We start from the raw sequence: 23,289 nt of genomic DNA, 5'->3' as shown, positions 1-23,289 counted from the left end.
AACCCCGACTCTCAATACTTGTGGTCTTTGATATTTGGCTTTAGTGTTTGTGTGTAATCTGGCATATACATGAATATGTGATGGTTGGGTTGAATGGCCAGACCAGTTGAAGACATAGGATTTGGAACCGGAAAGAAGCTGTTTTTCAAAGCATTGTCCATGTATGTTTAATGTAAATTGTAGAAGATCTAGATGCCTATAATCACTGGTGAACATCAGAATTGTGCATGAGGCACGACCACATGCACATATATAATTATGTCGAACAACCTTTTCAGTGGGCTTTTTAAAATTGTTAGCTGGCTGCTCTAAGAGACTAACTAGTTCCAGAACTATTCTAGAAGAGTGAGGGTGTAGATCTGCTCCTCCCCAGCATTCAGTGATTCTTCCTGTGGACCTCAATGTCACTAGGGTACATGGTAGAGACTTATAGGTTGGTAGGAGGAACCAATGTGACCAGGAGATCAACACTAGTGACCAGGAGATCAACACTACTAAACGTGTTGGTTTCTGCAGAATACTTTTGCTGGGGGTCTCTCTGGATCAGAGTGGTGTTCAGCAGTGGCGTCTCCAGCTTTCATATTTAGGGGGGGCACATGGGGGGACAGGGACAAAAGTAGGGGGGCCAACTATAAAATGCAATTATATATATATATATATATATATATATCCTGGGGCCCCTTACTACGATCCCACTATGGGCCCTTTCACATGTTCTGCAGTGAGCTCCCTTCCTACTATACTGGGGCCCCCCAGGGTGGCAGAAAACAAGAGATATATGTCACCAGCACACCATGAAAATATAAGGGTCCAAAGCAGTGGGAGAACTATCAGGGTTGCAAAGGTTGTCTTGCCACCGGGCCCTGGTGTTCTGCCACAGTGGGGATCCCCAGCTGTCCTGTCCCTGCTATTTACAGCGCTGGTCTGGCATCTGTCTCCTTGGCAGCAGCGGCAGTCTATTAGGACCTAGTGCTGGTGACATTATGGGTGCATGCAGGGGAAGGCTGGCACTATTGGTTATAGAGAGCCGAGCCCCCAGCTGGTCACCTAGCAGCAGTAATGCTGTATAACCTTCTCTGTTGACATGCTGATCGGCATGTGATCCAGGTGATGCTCCCAGTCAGATCTAATAAACACAGTATTTATTAGCATCAAGAGTACAACCACATAAATATAATCAACCGTATGATCAACAGCCATGTGGGCTCTATGCCTGTAAAGTGTGGGCTTTGATCAATAAAATCTCTGATATTTATGACTAGGATTTGACTAAGAGCATCACCTGGATTGCATCCCGATCAGCATGTCAGAGAGGGCTCCACTGCTGCTAAGCAACCTGCAGGGAGCTCAACTGTCTACAACCAATAGAGATGGGCTCGGGTGTGTTTGAAATCCCACATGCCCGATCACGCCAGGAAGCCGACACTCCACAGTGCTAATCAATGTATGGGCTGCCTAAGAGCTAAGACCAGCCATAGACAGTTTAAATCTCAGCAGAAACTGGCTGAGATTTGAACCATTAATGAGCAGATTCTCTTATAATTATCACTAGTGGTTGCTGTATAGTCACTAGTGATAATCACTGTTTGTCGGGAGAATATAATTGCTGGGCAGGAGGGATATTCCCCTGTCACCACTGTCTGTTGATGGGGGAATCATGCAAGTTTCTTTCCTGCAATCTGTGGATGCAGGAAAGAAATTTGCACCGTATATTATCTGCCTAACTGAAAGTGAAAGTAAATTGTGAATGTTTTGAAAGAACAGGAGAGGGGGAGGGAGACAGATGGGGGGGGGAGAGAAGGGATGGAGATAATGTAGTTCAGTGATTACAGTGTACTGCAGTCTGCAGTGCACACACTTAAACACGGCCCAGGCTAGAATATCTGGTTGTGTGAGCGCTCGCATTATGCAGTGTCGGCGAGCACAGGGAGGGGGAGGAATCCCCCGCAGAGCTGACTGGGGACGCTCTCTCTCGCGGGGAGCAAAATACAAAAAGGGGGGGCACATGGTGGGGCACAGCATGATGTTGGGGGGGTCAGGGCCCCCTCTGGTCCCCCCCTAGGGACGCCTCTGGTGTTCAGTTGCATGGGTGATGGGAAAGATAAGTATTTACTTGCAGGTGGGCACGTTATTCGCATAACATGTGAACTGGACCAGCTTACAATGGAACGGGTTCACACATATCCAGGGCGGCCGCGGTCCATTTTTTAAAAGAGTCCTGTCCTGTGTGATTTTAGATCTGGTTCAGGTGCGAATTCAAATAAAAATTTACACCTGAATCGCACCTGAACCGGTGAACAATGATGCAAGGGACTCCCTTTATAAACTGCCGGAAAACCGCAGCTGGATGTGTGTGAACCTAGCCTAAAGTGGTTGTAAACCTTCACATATACCCAGTGAAGTGACTGGCCTCAGGTGATACACAGAGCAGAGACAAATCCTCCAACACCAATTGTACCTGTTTATCATCAGCCATCTTTCCTCTACATCCATGCAAAGTGCAGAATTTACACACAATCTCTCAGCTCTGAAAAGCAGTCGGCGGAGAGCTGAAGTTATATCAGTGAGGAGAGCTCTGAGAGCTGATTGGAGGGAAGAGACACACCCCCCTTCACAGAGCACTCTGGAACAGAGCTGAGGCTGTCAATCAGAAGGTCCCTCCCATCACCCTTTTTCTCTTGGTGCCAGAAGTGATTTGCACAGTGCACGTGCAGAGCCTGTCAAAAAGTCTGCACGGCGCTGCACTTATCACAGGCAGGGAGACATATTCCCGATACTCGGCTGCAGGGATCGGGAAATAACTCCCTGCCTGTGGTTAGCGCAGCGCCGTGCAGACTTCCTGGCAGGCTCTGCACGTGCACTGTGCGAACACACCAGAGCTCATCCCTAGTAAGCAACAGACAGAAATTACAGTGCTCTTATTTGAGACAAGTACACACTAAACTAGTGTTTCTCAACTCCAGTCCTCAAGGCACCCCAACAGTTCATGTTTTCAGGGTTTACATTATTTTGCACAGGTGATCTGCCTTAGTAATTACCACAGCCGTTTCATCTGAGGGAAATCCTGAAAACATGACCTGTTGGGGCTCCTTGAGGACTGGAGTTGAGAAACACTGCTATAGAGGGATATGCTTTGTTCATATTTAATGTCTGAGGTTTTACAAACACTTTAAATGTGTCACTATGAAAAAGTTAAGCTAAAACGTTCTGCTTGTTTGAATCTTTATGCTGCTTGTTTTGGCTGCTGCTGTTTAAAGCGCGAGTTCACCCGAATTATTTTTTTTAATATTAGATTGATGCTCATTTTGTCAAGGGGAATCGGGTGTTTTTTTTTTAAATCAAAGCCGTACTTACCGTTTTAGAGGTAGATTTTCTCCGCTGCTTCCGGGTATGGTCTTCGGGACTGGGCGTTCCTATTTGATTGACAGGCTTCCGACGGTCGCATACATCGCGTCACGAGTAGCCGAAAGAAGTCGAACGTCGGTGCGGCTCTATACGGCACCTGCGCACCCGACATTCGGCTACTTTCGGAAAATCGTGACGCGATAGATGCGACCGTCAGAAGCCTGTCGGAAGCCTATCAATCAAATAGGAACACCCAGTCCCGCAGCCCATACCCGGAAGCGGCGGAGAAGATCGCTCTCTCAAAAACGGTAAGTACAGCTTCGATTAAAAAAAAAAAAAAACACCCGATTCCCCTTCACAAAACGAGCCTCAATCTAATGTTAAAAATTAACTTTTTGGGTGAACCTCCACTTTAATGCTATTGAATGCCTGATAGCATGCCAGTGTACATGAGTCTCAAGGGTTTATGTTTTATATTGTGGAATCCACATTGTGCTCATTGTGTCTCTTGTGCACTAAAAGTATAACTCCATTCAAAACTTTTTTGAATAGAGTGGAGAAGGATTAGAAGCTTTTCCAGGCTTTTACTGTTGTCTGTGTCCCCTTTGGGGAGATCCAACCTTACAATTGGTCCTCTAGAAGAGAAACTGAGGAGAGTTCCAAAATGTTATGCCTCGTACACACGATCGCTTTTCCCGACGGGAAAACTCCCATGTTTGGTTGGGAATCCCGGACGTGTGTATGCTCCATAGCAGTTTTCCCGACAGGAAAACTGCGAGAGAAAAAAAAGAGAACTTGGTGTTTTTTTGCCCGGCAGTTTTCCTATTGGAAACACTGCGAGGGAGCATACACACGGCCGGTTTTCCCGACCAAAGCTGTCATGGCAGTTTTCATGTCGGGAAAACCGGCGTGTGTACATGAGAAAAAGAAACAAAGCAGGTTCTCGGTTTTCCGCCGGGAAAACTGATCGTGTGTACGAGGCATTAAGGTTGTCACCAGAACTTCAATAGAAGAGGTATGTTCCAATAGGGATACGTGTTGCTGTGATTACTGTCACATATGGGAGTTCCCTTCATTTTGAGAAGACTCCCACCTACTTTTTTCACAGGAAGTGCAGGGAAATCTCCCCAATGAGGACACAGATAACAATAAAAACCTTACAGAATTGTATCCTTTCTACATTATAACCAAAACTAAAACAAAATGTTTTTGAGCCGGAGTAGCACTGAAATTGGACAGTGTGGTGGCTAAGTGGTTAGGACTTCCACCTAGCAGCACTAGGGTGCTCAGTTCAAATCAAAACCATGACACTACCTGCCTGAAGTTTGTATGTTCTCCATGTGCCTGAGAGGGTTTCCTCTGGGTACTCTGGTTTCCTCCCACACTCCAAAAACATGCTGGTAGGTTAACCACCTAACCCCTTAATGACCAGGTCATTTTTTGAGATGAGACACTGCATCGCTTTTACTGACAATTGCAACATTGTACCCAAACAAAATTGATGTATTTTTTTCCCCACAAATAGAGCTTTTTTTGGTTGTATTTAATCACCTCTGCGGTTTTTATTTTTTGGCACTATAACCAAAAAAAAAAACCTGACAATTTTGAAAAACAAAAATGATATTTTTTACTTTTTGCTATAATTAACCACTTAAGACCTGGACCTTTAGGCAGCTAAAGGACCCGGCCAGGTTTTCCGATTCGGCACTGCGTCGCTTTAACAGACAATTGCGCGGTCGTGCGATGTGGCTCCCAAACAAAATTGGCGTCCTTTTTCTCCCACAAATAGAGCTTTCTTTTGGTGGTATTTGATCACCTCTGCGGTTTTTATTTTTTGCGCTATAAACAAAAATAGAGCGACAATTTTGAAAAAAATTCAATATTTTTCACTTTTTGCCCAAATAAATATCCCCGAAAAATATATAAAACAACTATTTTTTTCCTCAGTTTAGGCCGATACGTATTCTTCTACCTATTTTTGGTAAAAAAAATCGCAATAAGCGTTTATCGGTTGGTTTGCGCAAAATTTATAGCATTTACAAAATAGGGGATAGTTTTATTGCAATTTTATATATTTTTTTTTTACTACTAATGGCGGCGATCAGCGATTTTTTTCATGACTGCGACATTATGGCGGACACTTCGGACAATTTTGACACATTTTTGGGACCATTGTCATTTTCACAGCAAAAAATTCATTTAAAATGCATTGTTTACTGTGAAAATGACAATTGCAGTTTGGGAATTAACCACAAGGGGGTTATGTGTGACCTCATGTGTGTTTACAACTGTAGGGGGGTGTGGCTGTAGTCATCGATTGTGTATCCTTATAAAAGGGATCACACAATCGATGCCGCCGCCACAGTGAAGAACGGGGAAGCTGTGTTTACACACAGCTCCCCCCGTTCTTCAGCTCTGGTGACCAATCGCGGGACTCCAGCGGCGATCGGGTCCGCGGGTCCCGCGGGCCCGGAGCTTCGGACCGAGCCGCGGGCTCGCGCCCAGCGACCCACGGCTGGATACTAGCACAGGACGTACCTGTACGTGCATGTGCCCAGCCGTGCCATTCTGTTGACGTAAATGTGCAGGAGGCGGTCCTTAAGTGGTTAATATACCCCCAAAAAAACAAATGTATTCATCAGTTTAGGCCAGTATGTATTCTTAAGCGTATACAACGTAGGGAAAAGATTTATGGCATTTTTATATAAAAAAAAAAAATTCTACCAGTAATGGCGGTGATCAGCGATTGACTTTGACATTGCGGCGGACAGATCAGACACTTTTAACACTTTTTTGGGACCAATGACATTATTACAGTGATCAGAGCTAAAAAATAGCCACAGATTAAAAATGACACTGGCAGGGAAGGAGTTAACACTAGGGGGCGATCAAGGGGTTAAGTGTTCCCTAGGGAGGTGGTTCTAAATGTGAGGGGAGGGGACTGACTGGGAGAACAGAGAGGGATCGCTGTTCCTGATCACTAGAAATAGACGATCTCACTGAACTCTCCTGTCAGAACGGGGTTCTGCTCTGTTTACACTGGCGGATCCCTGTTCTGCCTCTCTGAGGAGTGATCGCGGGTGGCTTCCCCTGATGTGCAGGGGGCGTGCGCCCACAGTAACTCGTGCACAAAACAATGTACTGGTACGCAGGGCTGCTGTTAGAAACCATGGGGCCCTGTACAGCCTACCTGGCAGGGCCCCCCAAAATTATAAAAAAAGAAATTCACTAAAAAATACACTAAAATCGGCATCAGTGGACACAAACACAACAAAGAACCTGTGTGAATTATACCGTTTTAAATTCTCTTTTTACATTTCCTAAAAAAAATTATTATCATTTTCTTAAAAGTTATTATTTTTTTTTCAATTATTTAACTTTACAATACATTTTTTTTATTACAATTTTAATAACAGGGAGGGAGGTTAATGTGGGAAAAGCAAATACACGAACAATGCCCTGTGTCTCTCCCTGCAGCAGCTGAAAGCCAGTGGGGAGGGGGAGAAATCAGCTTTCAACTGCTGCAAAGAACTGCACAGGGCATCCTTCTGTAATTGCCCCTCCACCTGACCATATCGATTCCCTCTGCTGTTTGGACCCTCTGTGTGCCCGGGCCCCCTACAGGAGGACTGGTGGTCCCCTCTTATCAGCGGCCCTGCTGGTACGTTGTTTCGCAAAATAGGGCCATCCTGCTGCAGTATATATGCTGTGGACGGTCCTTAAGTGTTTTTTTTGCTCTTGTCTAAATTGTCCCTAGAATGTGTATGTATGTGAGTTGGAGACCTTAGATCAGGGGTGAGCAAACTTTTTGACTCGAGGGCTGCAATGGGTTCATATATTGGACCCGGGGGCCGGACCAAGAGTAGATGGACTACTTTTACATTATACTGTACCGCACCTTTGGACCCCTTTACATTACACAGCACTGCACCTCTGGACCCCTTTACATTACACAGCACTGCACCTCTGGACCCCTTTACATTACACAGCACTGCACCTCTGGACCACTTTTACATTACACAGCACCCTGCACCTCTGGACCACTTTTACATTACACAGCACCCTGCACCTCTGGACCCCTTTACATTACACAGCACCCTGCACCTCTGGACCACTTTTACATTACACAGCACCCTGCACCTCTGGACCCCTTTACATTACACAGCACCCTGCACCTCTGGACCACTTTTACATTATACAGTACCGCACCTCTGAACCTCTTTACATTACAGTCACTGTGCCATGCCATCAAACGCAGCCACTGTGCCATCAATTGACACCACTATGCCATGCCATCAAACGCAGTCACTGTGCCATGCCATCAAACACAGCCACTTTGCCATCAATTGTCACCACTGTGCCATGCCATCAATTGTCACCACTTTGCCATCAATTGCCACCACTATGCCATGCCATCAATTGTCACCACTTTGCCATCAATTGTCACCACTGTGCCCATCAATTGTCGCCACTGTGCCCGTCAATTGTCACCACTGTGCCCATCAATTGTCGCCACTGTGCCCATCAATTGTCACCACTGTGCCATCAATTGTTACCACTGTGCCCATCAATTGTTACCACTGTGCCCATCAATTGTAGCCACTGTGCCCCGCAATTGTAGCCACTGTGCCCCGCAAGTGTCGCCACTGTGCCCAGTAAAATGCTGCCACTGTGACCTGTAAAATGACCCCCCTCCCCCCCCCCCCCCCCGGCACTTTCCTTTCTGGGGTCAGCCGTGCTTCTACCGTCCCTCGATGTCCCTCGTCCAGTCCCTCGTCCCGCCCTCGATGACGCTTCAGCCAATCAGGTTACCGATTACCAGAATCAGATTACCTGATTGGCTGAGACGCCTGTCAGTCTTATCCAAGGAATGCACCGGTACGTCCCGAGGATAAGCATTCAGGAAGCCGACTACAGCCTCAGGGCTGTACTCGGAAAGCATATCAGAGCCGCTGGCTCTGATAGGCACTTCCACACAGCCAACCAGCTGCCGTTATTCAGCTGGCTGGCGCTCAACATCCGGCCAGCTGAATAGTGGGCAGCAGCGGCGAAAATATATAGATTCATACATAGCATGAATCTATATATTTTAGTGGCTGTGCGAGAGCCAGAGGGGGCGGCGCTCCAGCGCCCTCTATGGACGAACCGCTCCTGAACAACCGCGGCGGCGGTGAAAATAAAAATAAAAACTCGGTCAGTTTTCCGCCCTGCTCTGCAGGCCGGATTAAAAGGTCCGCCGGGCCGTAGTTTGCCCATTCCTGCCTTAGATTGTAAGCTCCCTGAGGGTAGGGACTGATGTGAATAAACAATGTACATGTAAAACACTGTGTAAATTGACGGCGCTATATAAGTACCTATAATTATTAAATACATTTAAAGAATTATTGTGACTGACTGTTACTTTGCACTACCCCTCATAGTTGTTTACCATGTTTTATTTTTCTTTGTAGAGTTTAGAATCGGATCTCCAAGTTTTGGGTACAATCCGGAAGAGCGTACGATCAATCTATACAGCAGGTCTCTGTGAGTATCAGATACTTAGAGGAAGGTTCATGGTGTCCTTGCATTTGGGACTATCTTGCTGCTGTGTGTCCTTTCCGGCGTTTTAATGCGCACAATAGGGACAGGTGCAACGTCCAGCCCCAATGCCTACAGTCTGTCAAATTCTATGGCAGGCTGCAGCTGGAAGAAGCTCAAGACTTTACTGAGTGGTATTCGCGTTTAGGGCCCTATGCGTTCAGGGCCAAATGCCTGGAATGCAGGTCTTCAGCATTCAGGACATTCATTCTTGATTGCATAGGGTTTTAAAATGGACTACCACTTAGTACAGGGTTCAGCGTTCAGCCTTGTCCAGCTGTAGCCTGCAGTTGACTCGGGTCGGCCTCAGGCATTGGGGCCGGACGCTGCACTTGTCCCTCCCGGGCGTATAGAATCATCAGGAGGGACACACAGCAGGTGAACAGCCCCGTGTGCAAGGGCCTTACTGTCATGTAAGCCGAATATGTATAATTTCGAAGTGTTATGTAAATTTGATTTGAAGAATCAGTCTGCCCATAAGATACATATTAGTCATAAGTGGTGAGGTGGTAGAATGAGACCCTGACTTCTTTTATGACGTCTTGGACAGTCCAACAGTAAAACCTTCCTGCCATAAATCCAGACCTGTCCATAGCCACCTTGGGGTTTTTAGTATTACTGACCACCTTTGTTTCATAGCCTCCTGTTTTATTTTCTGTAATATGTAATAAGCAAAAAAAAAAAACTAACAAAATGGGAACCCCTCATAATGGCCACAGTAGGTTTACTCACCCAGGAACTCAAGTGGAGCTACAGAGTTCCATCAGATAAAAGAATCTGTGATGCCATGTACACACGATCGGACCTTTGTCCGTCCAAATTCACATCGGAATTCCGACGGAATTCCATCGGAGTAAAATAGAACATGTCTGATGGAATTACTCCGATGGGGCATACACACGGTCGGAATTTCCGATGGAAAAAGTCCGTCTGACTTTTTCCATTTGAAATTCCGATAGTGTGTACGAGGCTTTTGGTCGGTTTATTTCTCCAGTATCCACCAAAAACTGAAAAATTAGTATTGGGTGATCTGGCCCTTTAACGTTTAACATCTTTCTCCCGTCATTCTCAATGCTATTCACTTTTGAGTTCGATCCTCATCCAGCTGCTGCTGCACGGGTGTGGGGAAATTCCCAGGGGCTACTATGAGTCTGCTGGACAATTGCAGCCAGCAGTGCTTTATGGGGCCCATCTACACTGTGAGGGTAGAATCCAGAAGAGTGTGCAATCTGGATTTCAATGTTTTTTTTTTCTATTTGCCCTTGTGATAACTGGCGTTTATCACATGCTTGAAAATGGCAGTCACCGCACAAAGGGTGAACGCGTCCTAAGGCCTGAGTCACACCTATGAATTTGTAGTGCTTTTTGCATTTTGCAGATTTGTACTACAGTCCATTTAACATGGTTTCCTATGGAACACGTTCTGTATTGCAAATCTGAAAAATGTAAAAAGCACTAAAAATGCATAGGTGTGAACCAGTCCTAAAGTCCTATCAAACACTTCTGGCTACAATTGTATCTATGTGCCCTGTTTACACTTGCAAAGCTGCAGACAGATTTTTACTCATTGGAGCGCACCTGAAGACAGGCTCGATTCACATCTGTGCATGTTGCTTTTGGGTGTTTCTGCAGTGTGTTTTGCGGTGCTTGCTGCGTTTTTGGACACGCGTTTTTACTTCGATTTTGCCACAATTTGTGTTTTTTTTTTCATTTATTTTTTTTACACTGTATCTAGCTGGTTGCAAAGGAGGGGGCCGGGAAGCCGGCTGCTGCATCCTTAACAACCGAAGAGTTATCAGTTGTCAGTGGCTTCCCACTAAATGTAAAAAAAAAAGAATTGCTGTCAAAAATTGTTTTAGAAAAAAAATAGCGTGGGGTCTCCCCAGATCCATACCAGGCCCTTGGGTCTAGTATGGATTTGGAGGGGACCCCCCACACCAAATGTAAAAAAAAAATGGTGTGGGGGTCCCCCCAAAATCCACACCAGACCCTTATCCGAGCATGCAGCCCGGCAGATCAGGAAAGGGAGGGGACGAGCGAGCGCCCCACCCTCCTGAACCATACTAGGCCACATGCCCTCAACATGGGGGATGGGTGCTTTGGGGCAGGGGGGGCTCTGCGCCCCCCACCCCCAAAGCACCTTGCCCCCATGTTGATGAGGACAAGGGCCTCTTCTTGACAACCCTTGCCCGGTGGTTGTCAGGGTCTGCGGGTGGGGGGCCTATTGGATCCCCCCAGATCCCGGCCCCCCACCTATGTTTATGAGTATGGGGTACATTGTACCCCTATTCATTCACAAAAAAAAAGTAGTGTAGTGTATTTTATTAATATCTTCTTCTCCGGTCTTCCTCCATCTTCTCCCGCATCTTCTTCCTGCGTTCTTCTCCTTCTCCCCCTGTTTCTTCTTCCGCTCTTCTTCTTTCTTCAGTGTTTTTCGTCCTCTGCCGCTGCTCCCGCCGACGACCCTCCTCCGATTCTGCATCCCGCTGATCTGTCGGTGCCGATGTCCTGCATTTCTAAAATAATGATGGGGCGTGGCAATCGGATTACCTCACATGGAGGCCATGCCCCTTGTGACGTCACCGCTCGGGGCATGATGTGTCCGTGACTACACTACTTATTTTTTTGTGAATAGGTAAGGGTGCAATGTACCCCATACTCATTCACATAGGGGGGAGCAGTATATGGGGGCCCCCTTGTTAAGCTGCATGCTCGAAGGTCTGGTATGGATTTTGGGGGGACCCCACACAATTTTTTTTGGTGTGGGGGGGGGGGGGCATCCAAATCCATACTAGATCCAAGGGCCTAGTATGGACCTGGGGGGGACCCCACGCTGTTTTTTCTACAATTTTCTTTTTTAGCCGCCATTTTTTTATATTTAGCAGGAAGTCAGCTGACAGCTGATGACTCATCGGTTGTTAAGGACGCGGTGGCCGGCTTCCCAGCCCCCTCCTTAGCAACCAGCTAGATACAGTGTAAAAAAAAAATGCAAAACGCAAATTGCGGTAAAAAAAAACGGTACTTGCGGTTTGGATGCAGGACCATTGAATTCTATTACATGCATAATGCTGCATTTTGCGGGGAAAAAAGTCCTCAACCATTTCCAAAAACGCAGAGGCACAAAAATGCATTGATGTGAACATGTTCCATTGAAACCCATGTTAACTACTTGCCGACCGCCCACCGTCGTTATACGTCATCACTTTAGAGATGAATATCTCGGTAACGGTAGCAGCTGCTGCCACAATCGAGATATTCATCTCTTCTGTGGGCGGCCGTGTTAACGATAATGGCGGTCTCCGCGGCGAATCCGCCGCGAGATCGCCGTTATCGGTGGCGGGAGAGGGGCCCCCCCCCCTCCCGCCGCTGTTCCGCGCCCTCCGCCGCTTACCGGAGCCGTCGGTAGCGGCGGAGGAGATCGCGACCATCCGGATGGTGAGCGGGGACGAGACTGAAGGAAAAATCTCCTTCGCCCGTCCCCATAGCTCCGCTGGGCGGAAGTGACGTCAAAACGTCAGTCCCGCCCAGCGTCTTAAAGAAACATTTTTTTTTTTGTCATTTGAAAAAATGACATTTCCAAATTTTTTTTTTTTTTTTTTGCATTTAAGCCTAAATATGAGATCTGAGGTCTTTTTGACCCCAGATCTCATATTTAAGAGGACCTGTCATGCTTTTTTCTATTACAAGGGATGTTTACATTGCTTGTAATAGGAATAAAAGTGATAATTTTTTTTTTTTTTTTTTTTTCAGTGTTAAAAATTGTAAAATAAATAAAAATAAATGCGAAAAGCAAAAAAAAAATGTTTTAAAGCGCCCCGTCCCGACGAGCTCGCGCGTAGAAGCGAACGTATACGCGAGTAGCGCCGACATATGAAAACGGTATTCAAACCACACAAGTGAGGTATCGCCGCGATCGTTAGAGCGAGAGCATTAATTTTAGCCCTAGGCCTACTCTGTAACTCAAAAAATGCAACCTGTAGAATTTTTTAAACGTCGCCTATCAAGATTTTTAAGGGTAAAAGTTTGACGCCATGCCACGAGCGGGCGAAATTTTTAAGCGTGACATGTTGGGTATCATTTTACTCGGCGTAACATTATCTTTCACAATATATAAAAAAATTGGGCCAAATTTATTGTTGTCTTATTTTTTCATTTAAAAAAGTGATTTTTTTCAAAAAAAAGTGCGCTTGTAAGACCGCTGCGCAAATACGGTGTGACAAAAAGTATTGCAATGACTTCCATTTTATTCTCTAGGGTGTTAGAAAAAAAAAAATATATAATGTTTGGGGGTTTTAAGTAATTTTCTAGCAAAAAAAAATGGTTTTGTCTCGTAAACACCGACTCTGAAAAACAGGCCCGGGGCTAAAGTGGTTAAAAAATGTCACTGAATTTCTGCAAAATGCATCAGAAAACGCATTAGTGTGAATCAAGCCTCACAGTCCCTTTTTTTCTGTTCATAGGAATGATTTAATTTTCTCTTAAAGGGGTTGTAAAGGTCTGTTTTTTATTTTCTAAATAGGTTCCTTTAAGCTAGTGCATTGTTGGTTCACTTACCTTTTCTTTCGATTTCCCTTCTAAATGTTTGTTTTCTTTGTCTGAATTTCTCACTTCCTGTTCCTCCTCAGTAAGCCTGCCCCCATTATCTGAGCCGTACTGGCTGGGGGGTAGTCAGCCAGAACAGCTTACTGAGGAGGAACAGGAAGTGAGAAATTCAGACAAAGAAAACAAAGACAAAAACATTTAGAAGGGAAATCGAAAAGGTTAGTGAAAGTACAACCCCTTTCAGACCCTTTTTTCACACTGGGGCAGTTTTCAGGCATTTTAGTGCTAGAAATAGTGCCTGAAAACTGCCACCCCTGCCCCCCCCCCCCCCACCCAATGTGAAAGCCTGAAGCCTCGTACACACGACCGAGGAACTCGACGGGCGAAACACATCGTTTTCCTCGTCAAGTTCCTTGTTAGGCTGTCGAGGAACTCGACAAGGCAAGTTTCTCCATTCCCGTCGAGGAAATAGAGAACATGCTCTCTTTTTGGCTCGTTGAGTTTCTCAACAGTTTCCTCGACGAAAATGTACACACGACCGGTTTCCTCAGCAAAAAAATATCCTGTGTACGAGGCCAGAGTGCTTTTACACCCGGGCGATGTGCTTGCAGGATGTTAGAAAAAGTCCTGGTAGCAGCGTCTTTGGGGCGGTTTAGGAGCGGTGTATACACCGCTCCCAGACCGCCCCCACAACACGAGTGCTTTTAACCCCTTTTTAACCCTATAGTGTAAAAAAATATATATAAATGTATAGTAAAAAAAAATTGTTGTGCGCCGCAAGTGTTCGGGTTTGGCGTAATGAAAAGGTGGCAACCCTACCGATATCCCTTGATGGACGCAGCCAAACAATCACTGCGTCCAGTCTTATGCAGCTGGGCCACCTATCATAATGCAGTAGCCACATTGGGAGATGTGTCCATTGGTGCTGTGGAGAGTGGTTGAAGGAATCTGTTAGATTCTTTCTATTTAGCCTGCAGCCAAAATAACAAAAAGTCTATACGTATGGCCAGCTGTAAACAGCACACTCGCTTCGTCTTCGCCTCTCCCTTTTCTGGCCTTCTCCACATGTAATGTGCAGTCACTGTCTGTCACGTTAATCATCTTTTGTGTGTTTTCACCCACTAGCTTTTGTGAATGCTCAGGAGAGCTACGTGGAAGCCTTGCAGTCCCTGGGCTCAAACCAGCTATCGTCAAGCAACCATGAACTGACCACGGGATTTCTGAACCTGTCCGTTCTCTCCAGGGAGCTGTGTGCCCTCTTCAGCAACATGGTGAGAGGGTTTGTGTGGTCTGTGAGGAGACCTTCACCTCCCTCTGTACTTCTCACTCCATCAATCTCTTTCTGAAATGTTTCCTTTTGTTCCCCACCCCCATGCCTTTCTGACTGTACGTGATATTGCAGCACTGACAGAATAATTTCCTCTTCATATGGCTCCAATTAAACACCCAGAGAACTTGTGGGAGTGTGTGTACTGATGTTTAGGGGGTGAGGGAATGAAATAGAAAAAGGGGATTTACACCAAAAGAATGTGTTACTAACTCAGAATAGATGTCTGAACACAATATCTCCTTGTAAGGCCTTATTCACGTGTGCGATTTGTGCCAGCTGCGCCAAGAATCCAGCATATACCTGCAGCTGGATTCTCAGGTGGTCGCGAATAGTTGCGAAGCAATGACCGGCTGACAGTGGCCGCAGCTGTCCGAGGCTGTGATTGGACATGAAGAAGTTACCTGGACATACGCTCGCCGCTGGACGCAAACAGCTTACATCCAGGCCGATTAACCATCCCTAACCACGGGTAAATGCTCCACGTGTGATTAGATCTTAACACCATTGGAAGATCTCACAGTCAATCCCAGGAGCTTTTTCCAGCGAAGGTCATTGGTATGTTTATTTTAGGCCCCTTTCACACAATGGGGGTCATTTACGAAAGGAAAATCCACTTTGCACTACAAGTGCAAACTACGGGCCAGATTCACAAAGAGTTACGCTGGCGTATCAGTAGATACGCCGACGTAACTCCGAATCTAAGCCCGTCGTATGTTTAAGTGTATGCTCAAACACTTAAACATGCCTAAGATACGAAGGCCTGCACCGTCGTATCTTAGGGTGCAATATTTACGCTGGCCGCTAGGTGGCGCTTCCATTGCGGTCGGCGTAGAATATGCAAATGAGTGGTTACGCCGATTCACAAACGTACGATTGCCCGTCACAGTAAATTTACGCCGTTTCCGTAAGAGATACGCGGCGTAAAGATAAACATGCTCCCTAGGTGGCGTATCCAATGTTAAAGCGGTTCTCCACCCTAAAGTGAAGTCCCGCTGATCGGAACCCTCCCCCCCTCCGGTGTCACATTTGACACCTTTCAGGGGGAGGGGGGTGCAGATACACCTAAAGACAGGTATTTGCACCCACTTCCGGCCCGGCATTCACGGGCAAAAGACGGGCATTGCGTCACATCCCGTCGCCCCCCCGTTGTGTGCTGGGAACACTCGGCTCCCAGCACACAGCGGGAGCCAATCGGCGGGCGCAGCGCGACTCGCGCATGCGCCGCAGGGAACCGGGCAGTGAAGCCGCAGCGCTCCACTTCCTGGTTCCCTCAGCGTGGATGGAGGGGGGAGCAGCAGGGTGACGAGCGATCGCTCGTGCTCTGCTGCGGACGCCGCTGGACTCCAGGACAGGTAAGTGTCCTAATATTAAAAGTCAGCAGCTGCAGTATTTGTAGCTGCTGGCTTTTAATATTTTTTTTGGGCGGAACATCCGCTTTAAGTATGGCCGTCGTTCCCGCGTCGCAATGTGAAAATTTTACGTTGTTTGCGTAAGTCGCCCGTGAATGGGGCTGGACGCCATTTACGTTCACGTCGAAACCAATGACGTCCTTGCGACGTCATTTACCGCAATGCACGTCGAAAATTTTTAGGGACGGCGCATGCGCAGTACGTTCGGCGCGGGAACGTGCCTAATTTAAATGATTCACGCCCCCTACCCGGATCATTTGAATTAGGCGGGCTTGCGCCGGGGGATTTACGTTACGCCGCCGTAACTTTACAGGCAAGTGCATTGTGAATCAAGCACTTGCCCGTAAAACTTGCGACGGCCTAACATAAATGCGATACGTTACGCCGCCGCAGATCTACGTGAATCTGGCCCTACAAGTGCAAAGTGCACTTGAAATTGCACTGAAAGTGCACTTGGATGTGCAGTCGCTGGAGATCCGAGGGGGAGATGAAAGGACAATAAATAACAGCATTTCAGCTTGCACATGATTGGGTGATAAAATCAGCAGAGCTTCCCCTCATTTCAGATCTACCCCTCAGATCTACAGTGACTGCACTTCTAAGTGCACTTTCAGTGCAAGTTCAAGTGCACTTTGCACTTGTAGTTTGCACTTATCGTGCAAAGTGGATTTGCCTTTCCTAAATAACCCCCATTGTGTCAGTTTTTAAGTCGGACCTGAACGGATGCTCCATGCACCTCTATAGAGCTACGGATGTCAGCGGTGACATGTCTGCTGACATCCAATCCGCTCCGATCTGCTAAATCCAGACAGATGAAAACCCTATCTTCCATCCGCCTGGCGATATCGAATCCGTCTGGATGGGATCGGATGAACACGGACAGGCGGTCCGTTTTCATCCAATCCCCCAAGAGGAGAGTGGCGTTCTGACAGGTCTGTCCCGCACAGTGAGCAGAGAAGGACCTGTCATCCGCCGGCTCAGCGTGGATCAATGGAGCGATCGCTGCTGAGAAAGGGGAGTCCACCAAAAAACAAAACGGAAAATAAGGTGTGAAAGAGCCCTAAGGTAGCTAGGAAGTAGCATAGTCCCACCTAAGTCCTCTCCCCTTTAACATGTTTCACAAAGAAGGGGTTAATTGTAAAGATCCAAACAACTGTGGACAGCCGTGGCCGTTGGTATCCTCCAATTACATTGTACAGGTTGCGTGGCCTTAAATGTCCACGATCATCTGTAAATCCAGCTGGCGTAATTGTCCACATGAATGAATGTATGCTACATTTTTATAGGTTCAGTAATATGACAAATTCATTAATACTATGCCACCCATTATTACAGGTACTTATATAGCGCCTTCAATGTATGCAGCACTTTACATATATATTATACCAAGGCTCAAAATTTCAAGTCCTGAGCCAGGCCTCAAGGCATACTCGCCACCAGTTGCCCCGCCCAACCCCTACCATGTCCCGCCCCTAGACACGCCCTCATAAATCTCATGAAATGACACTTAAATGTTTTATGCAGAATTAAGTTATAAAAATAAATATTAACAACAACTTTATCCGTGCCCAAAAATGCAGCCTGCCCATGTCTACCAATGCCGCATGTGTCCCCAATGCAGCCACGTGTCCGCAATGCAGCCACGTGTCCCCAGTGCAGCCAGAGTCCCCCCACACTGCAGCCAGAGTCCCCCCACACTGCAGCCAGAGTCCCCCCACACTGCAGCCAGAGTCCCCCCACACTGCAGCCAGAGTCCCCCACATTGCAGCCTACCTGTGCTGGGTAAGAGAGAGGAGAGGAGCCGGATCACCAAATCACCCGTCCAATCCTGGGATGGGTGATCTGTCTATCAAAGTGCCTGGACAAGGGGGAGGGGCTGTATATGACGGCTCGTGGCAGGGAACACAGCTATTGAATTGAAAGCTGTTATGTTCCCCTTGCTTTAAACAACCAGGGGGTGGCGGCTCCGACTCCTCTCCTCCCCCCCCCTTGCTCCCAGGCAGCCCACACTCGCCAGCCCTCAAAATTGACTCGCAAAATGCGAGCAGGCGAGTGTAAATTTTGAGGGCTGTATTATACACTCACGTTAGTCCCTGGGCTCAAGGAGCTCACAATCTAAGGTCTCTAAATCACATTAATACATACACATACTAGGGCCAATTGAGACAGGAGCCAATTAACCTATGCAAAGTACGGTAGCTTAAAAAATACAAATGGGAAGTTTGCTTCTAACGGGGTTGTAAATCCTTGTTTAAAAAAATAAATAAAAAAACATTTTATACTTACCTGCTCTGTGCAGTCTTCTCCTGGGGTGCCCAGCCGGTGCTCCAGACCCCTCCTCTTCATGACACTTTCCATGCACCAGATTTTGCACTCTTCAGTTTTAGTAAATCGAACCCCAAGTGTTTCCTCCAGTACTTTAAAATGGTTGTAAACCTGTGAAAAACAAACAAACATGCAAGACAAAAGCATAATGAGCTAGTATGCATAGCATACTAGCTCATTATGAAATACTTACCTTAGATCGAAGCCCCTGCAGCGGTCCATTGTGGCTGGTGACACGTCTCCCGGAGTAATTTCCGGGCATCGCGGGCTCCGACGCTGTGATTGGCGCGGGAGCTGCCGGTAATGGCACAGCAGCTGAAGAAATGGCACGAGCAAGCCGTTTCTTCAGTGCGCATGTGCCGATGATGTCGGCACATGCTGATACAGTGAATTTCTCCTAAACGGTGCAAGTTTAGGAGATATTCACGTTACCTACAGGTAAGCCTTATTATTTGCTTACCTGTAAGTGAAAGTGGTGTGTAATGCCCCATACACACGATCGGGATTCCCGGCGGTAAAAAGTCAGCTGGGAATCACGGAGGGAAAACCGAGAACCTGCTTGGTAACTTTCCCCCTGTACACACCAGAGGTTTTCCCGTCGGGAAAACTGCGGTAAGAGCTTTGGCCAGGAATCCCGGCCGTGTGTATGCTCCACCGCAGTGTTTCCTATAAGGAAACCCCCCGGGAAAAAGACCGTCGGGAATCGCGGCAGAAAAAAAAGAGAGCATGTTCTCATTTTTCCTACCGCGATTCCCGGCGGGTTTCCTGTCGGGAAAACTGCCATGGAGCATACACACGGCCAGTTTTCCCAGCTAAAAGCTGTCATAGCAGTTTTCCCGACGGGAAAACTGGTCATGTGTATAAGGCATAAGGGTTTACAACCACTTTAATGTAGCACAATGCCTCACACTGCATTAAAGCAGAGCTCAACCCAAAAGGGGAAGTCCGCTTGTTTGCTCCCCCCCCCCCTCTGCTGCCATATTTGTCACCTTTCATGGGTGGCGGAGCGCACACCTGTCAAAACCAGGCACCAGCTCCCACATTCGTGTAAGATCGCTGCAAACATTGTACGGGTATCTATGAAACGTCTGGCCCCTCCTCCCTCCCTCCCGCTGCCTTCTGGGAGACACACAGGTCCCAGAAGACAGCAAGACCATTCAGAAAGCGCAGCACTAATCACGCGTGTACAGTAGGAAATATGCTGTGAAGCCGCAAGGGTTCACTTCCTGTTTCCCTTAGTGAAGATGTCGGCGCCTGCACCCGGATTCAATGGATGGATCAGCTTGGGGTGCCGACATCGCAGGCTTCCTGGACAGGTAAGTGTCCTTATATTAAAAGTCTGTAGCTAGAGTACTGGAACTGGACTGGAACTTCTCTTTAACCTGAGGGAGGAGCTTTTAGACCCCTAAAATACGTTGGAAGCCTAGGTGTGCGCACAAGGTGTGCCAGGTGTGCCCAGGCACACTCTAATCACCTTGTGCAGCACAGATTCCACCTTCTGCCCTGGCTCCCATCTTTCCCCCCGCAGTGCTGCCAGCTTCCCTCCTCTCCTATTGGATGTTGCTGCTGGGATATTTTAGGAGTGGGGAAGGGGCCAGTAAATATGTAATTTACTGGCCCCTTTTCTTTCTGAATGAACATCGTGAGTGATCGGTAGTGTGTGTTTGGGCTTTTTGGGTGCACACCCTAATGCAATAGGCTGCGCACAATTATGGTTGAAAGCTTTTGGCTTTTCTGTTGTTATTTGGGAAAAGATTACAGGACTTTTTCGACTCTTGAGACGACTGTTTGGCACTATTTTTGTGTTCACTTATATGCAAATTTTTGAATTTGGGTGAACTCTTTGGGCCGGATTCAGATACCTGAGCGTATCTGTCCGGCCGGCGTAACGTGTCTTAGATACGTTACGCCGTTGTAACTTTGGACGCAAGTTCTGTATTCAGAAAGAACTTGTGCCCTTATTTACGGCGGCGTAACGTATGTGTTGCAGCGTAAGGCCGCGTAATTCAAATGGGGATGTTGGGGGGCGTGTTTTATTTAAATTAGGCTTGACCCCGCGTATATTAAGTTTTTTTTTCACGGCGCCGGGCGGTCGTTCGTTTCTGAATCGACGTAAATAGTAATTTGCATATTCCTCGCGTAAACAAACGGAAGCGCTACCTAGCGGCCAGCGTTAATATGCAGCCTAAGATCCGACGGTGTAAGACACTTACACCTGTCGGATCTTAGGGATATCTATGCGTAACTGATTCTATGAATCAGTCGCATAGCTACGACCGAGCACACTCAGAGATACGACGGCGTATCAGGAGATACGACGGCGTATCAGGAGATACGCCGTCGTATCTCTTTCTGAATCCGCCCCACAGTCTTGTGGGGGTTTTCTGCTTTTTGGAGAGCTGCTGATCCCAAGCTATCAGGCTCAACCATTGATGGACATAAAAAGCCAGGTTGATTTTTTATGGCTAAGCCCAGGTTCACACTGGGCTGCGGGAGTGAAGCCGTGCGAGTTCAGCTGAACTCGCACGATTTCACTCCCGCTGGCAGTCCAGATTTCGGACGCAATTTCAGAGACATTTGTGCAGGTTTCTGCACAGATGTCAATGTAAATCGCGGCCCGAAATCGCAAAAAGTAGTACAGGAACTACTTTTTGAAATCGGTGCAGCCCCGCAGATGAGGCGTCGCACCGATTAGGACGGTGCCATTGCCGACAAATGCCGCCGATTTGAGATGCGATTTGACATCTCAAATCGTACCAGTGTGAACCAGGCCTTAAAGTTTTAAGACCAGTGCCTCACTTCCACCTCTCCCTGTTCAGATGGCAGGTCTCCAGTCCACACAGTACATGTTCCATGTCTGTACAGACAGGTATAGGAATGGAAGCCTTCAGGCCACAAATGGGCCCTCTAACCTCTATTGTGGCCTGCTGTGGTGGTAGCTCTGCTACTAGGTACACTTATACTTTTTATTCTCTTTAGTTGTGTTATAAATGCATTCTTTCATTGCACAGCATGCCCCCCCCCCCCCCCCACTATAGATCTTTAACCACATCATACTCTGCATACTTCCTGGCTGTCAATTCTTGGTTAACAAAAGAATTTGCCTTCCCTAACCCAGCAGCTGGTTGTCAAATCCACATTCTGTCCACATTCTCCCTATTTTGCTGATATCGGCATTTCTAAAAGCCCAAACGTTAATCATAAGATGCAGGCAGTTTTGGCAAGCAGCTGTCTGGCTACTGGGAGTCGATTAACATGTTCGCAGCTATAAGCAAAGGACAGATTTAGCCCTGGCAATGCGCTAATTGCTGCTTTTACAAAGTTGCACGATCAGACATATGGAAATGATTTGAAATATTAACTGAGAATTTTGCATTTCAATGTAATCTTTTAGATCCAGAACCTGAACAGCATCCTCTCATTTCCTTTGGACTCGTTATTGCGAGTCGATTCAAAAGATGGCCGAATGGTACGTTAAAGTCGTTCTCATTGCTGGAATAATATAAAATCAGATTGTGGTTTTTAGTTATTTGCTTTCCTAACACCTCTTTTTGTGTCTGCAGGAACTGAGGAAACAGGCAGACAAGAGCTGGAAGGAATGTGAGATAAGAGCGTAAGATTGCTGCTTGTTGTATTGTGTCTATGTGTGGTGTGCAGTAAGGGCAAGCAGGAACATGGCACATGCTAATAGGAAGTATTAAAGATAATATGTGCTGAGAAAAACCTGGAGGGTGCCAGTTGTGACCTCTTCTTTCAGTGCCAGTTTACACGTGTGTGCTGCAAACTCCGTACCGCATCCAAATCGCACCCCATTCATGCAAACCGCTGCGGGTGTATATGTTAAGTTAAGAACACCCTGAAATTGGTTCGCAAAATGCAGTGGGATATGCAGAATTGGATCGCATGGGTATTTACATTCACAAAATAAAAGGGTCCTGCACAATTTTGGTGTGGATTCGGTGTGATTTGAGTCATACAGAATAATTACTCAAATCGCACTGCTGAAGAATCACGTGATTTGAACAGGAATGCGGTGCGATTCCTGTTCAAAATCGCATGCGGTTCCTACACCACATAATGTGAACTTGTGTGAAAAATTGCCACAGTTTTTACTGATTTTTTTACTTATATATATTTTATTTTTTTTAAAGAAATGAGCAGATACACGTTAAGGGCATTCACGATAGTCACATCTTGTTATACCATCAACCTATACATCAGTCACTTAAAGTGGAGTTCCACCCATAAATATAACATTACATCAGTAGTTTTAAAAAAATGTCATTAGTCCTTTACGAAATGTTTTATTTTTTTAGATGCCTTCAAAGTGTTGTTGCTAGGCAGAATAGTTAATCTTCCCACTTCCTGCACCTAGGTGCTTAATGCTTCCTAACCTACACCGCACAGACTCCTGGGAATGTAGTGGGTGTAACTTTCCAGGAGTCTGTGCACTCCCCAGTCTCAAAGAATCATGTGACTTGGACAGTACAGGTGCTGAAACCTGATCTGACACTGCTTGTGCAGCACTGAGCATGTGCGAGATTTGCAAGGCTGAAATCCAGGAAGTCATACAGTCTGGCTTCATGATGCCCACACTTAAGATGGCCCCAGTCAATTTCTATTTTATAAAGTGTCTAAATGCTGTAACAACCTAACAAAACAGACCTTAGTTTACAGACTAACTTTACTAGAATACATTAAGCTTGTGTATTACAGGGGTAATTATATTTAAAAAGTGAAATTGTGGCCGGAACTCCGCTT

The 23,289-nt window shown here is 46.6% G+C and overlaps 1 protein-coding gene across 2 annotated transcripts in view; it reads left to right on the top strand.

Annotated features, from left to right (window-relative positions):
* The window catches only part of ASAP3 (ArfGAP with SH3 domain, ankyrin repeat and PH domain 3), a 111,774-nt gene that overhangs the window by 13,228 nt on the left and 75,257 nt on the right, over window positions 1–23,289 (top strand). For both annotated transcript variants that reach the window (XM_040337950.1, XM_040337949.1), the window contains exons 2-5: window positions 8,796–8,868; window positions 14,590–14,735; window positions 21,923–21,997; window positions 22,092–22,141. In XM_040337950.1, coding sequence (XP_040193884.1) covers window positions 8,796–8,868; window positions 14,590–14,735; window positions 21,923–21,997; window positions 22,092–22,141 — 344 coding nt within the window. The remainder of the gene's footprint in view (window positions 1–8,795; window positions 8,869–14,589; window positions 14,736–21,922; window positions 21,998–22,091; window positions 22,142–23,289) is intronic.

This window comes from Rana temporaria, chromosome 2 (genome assembly GCF_905171775.1).
Source record: "Rana temporaria chromosome 2, aRanTem1.1, whole genome shotgun sequence".
Taxonomy (NCBI): Eukaryota; Metazoa; Chordata; class Amphibia; order Anura; family Ranidae; genus Rana; species Rana temporaria.
Note: the sequence above shows the minus strand (reverse complement) of the source record. Positions and strands in the feature narration are given on the sequence as shown.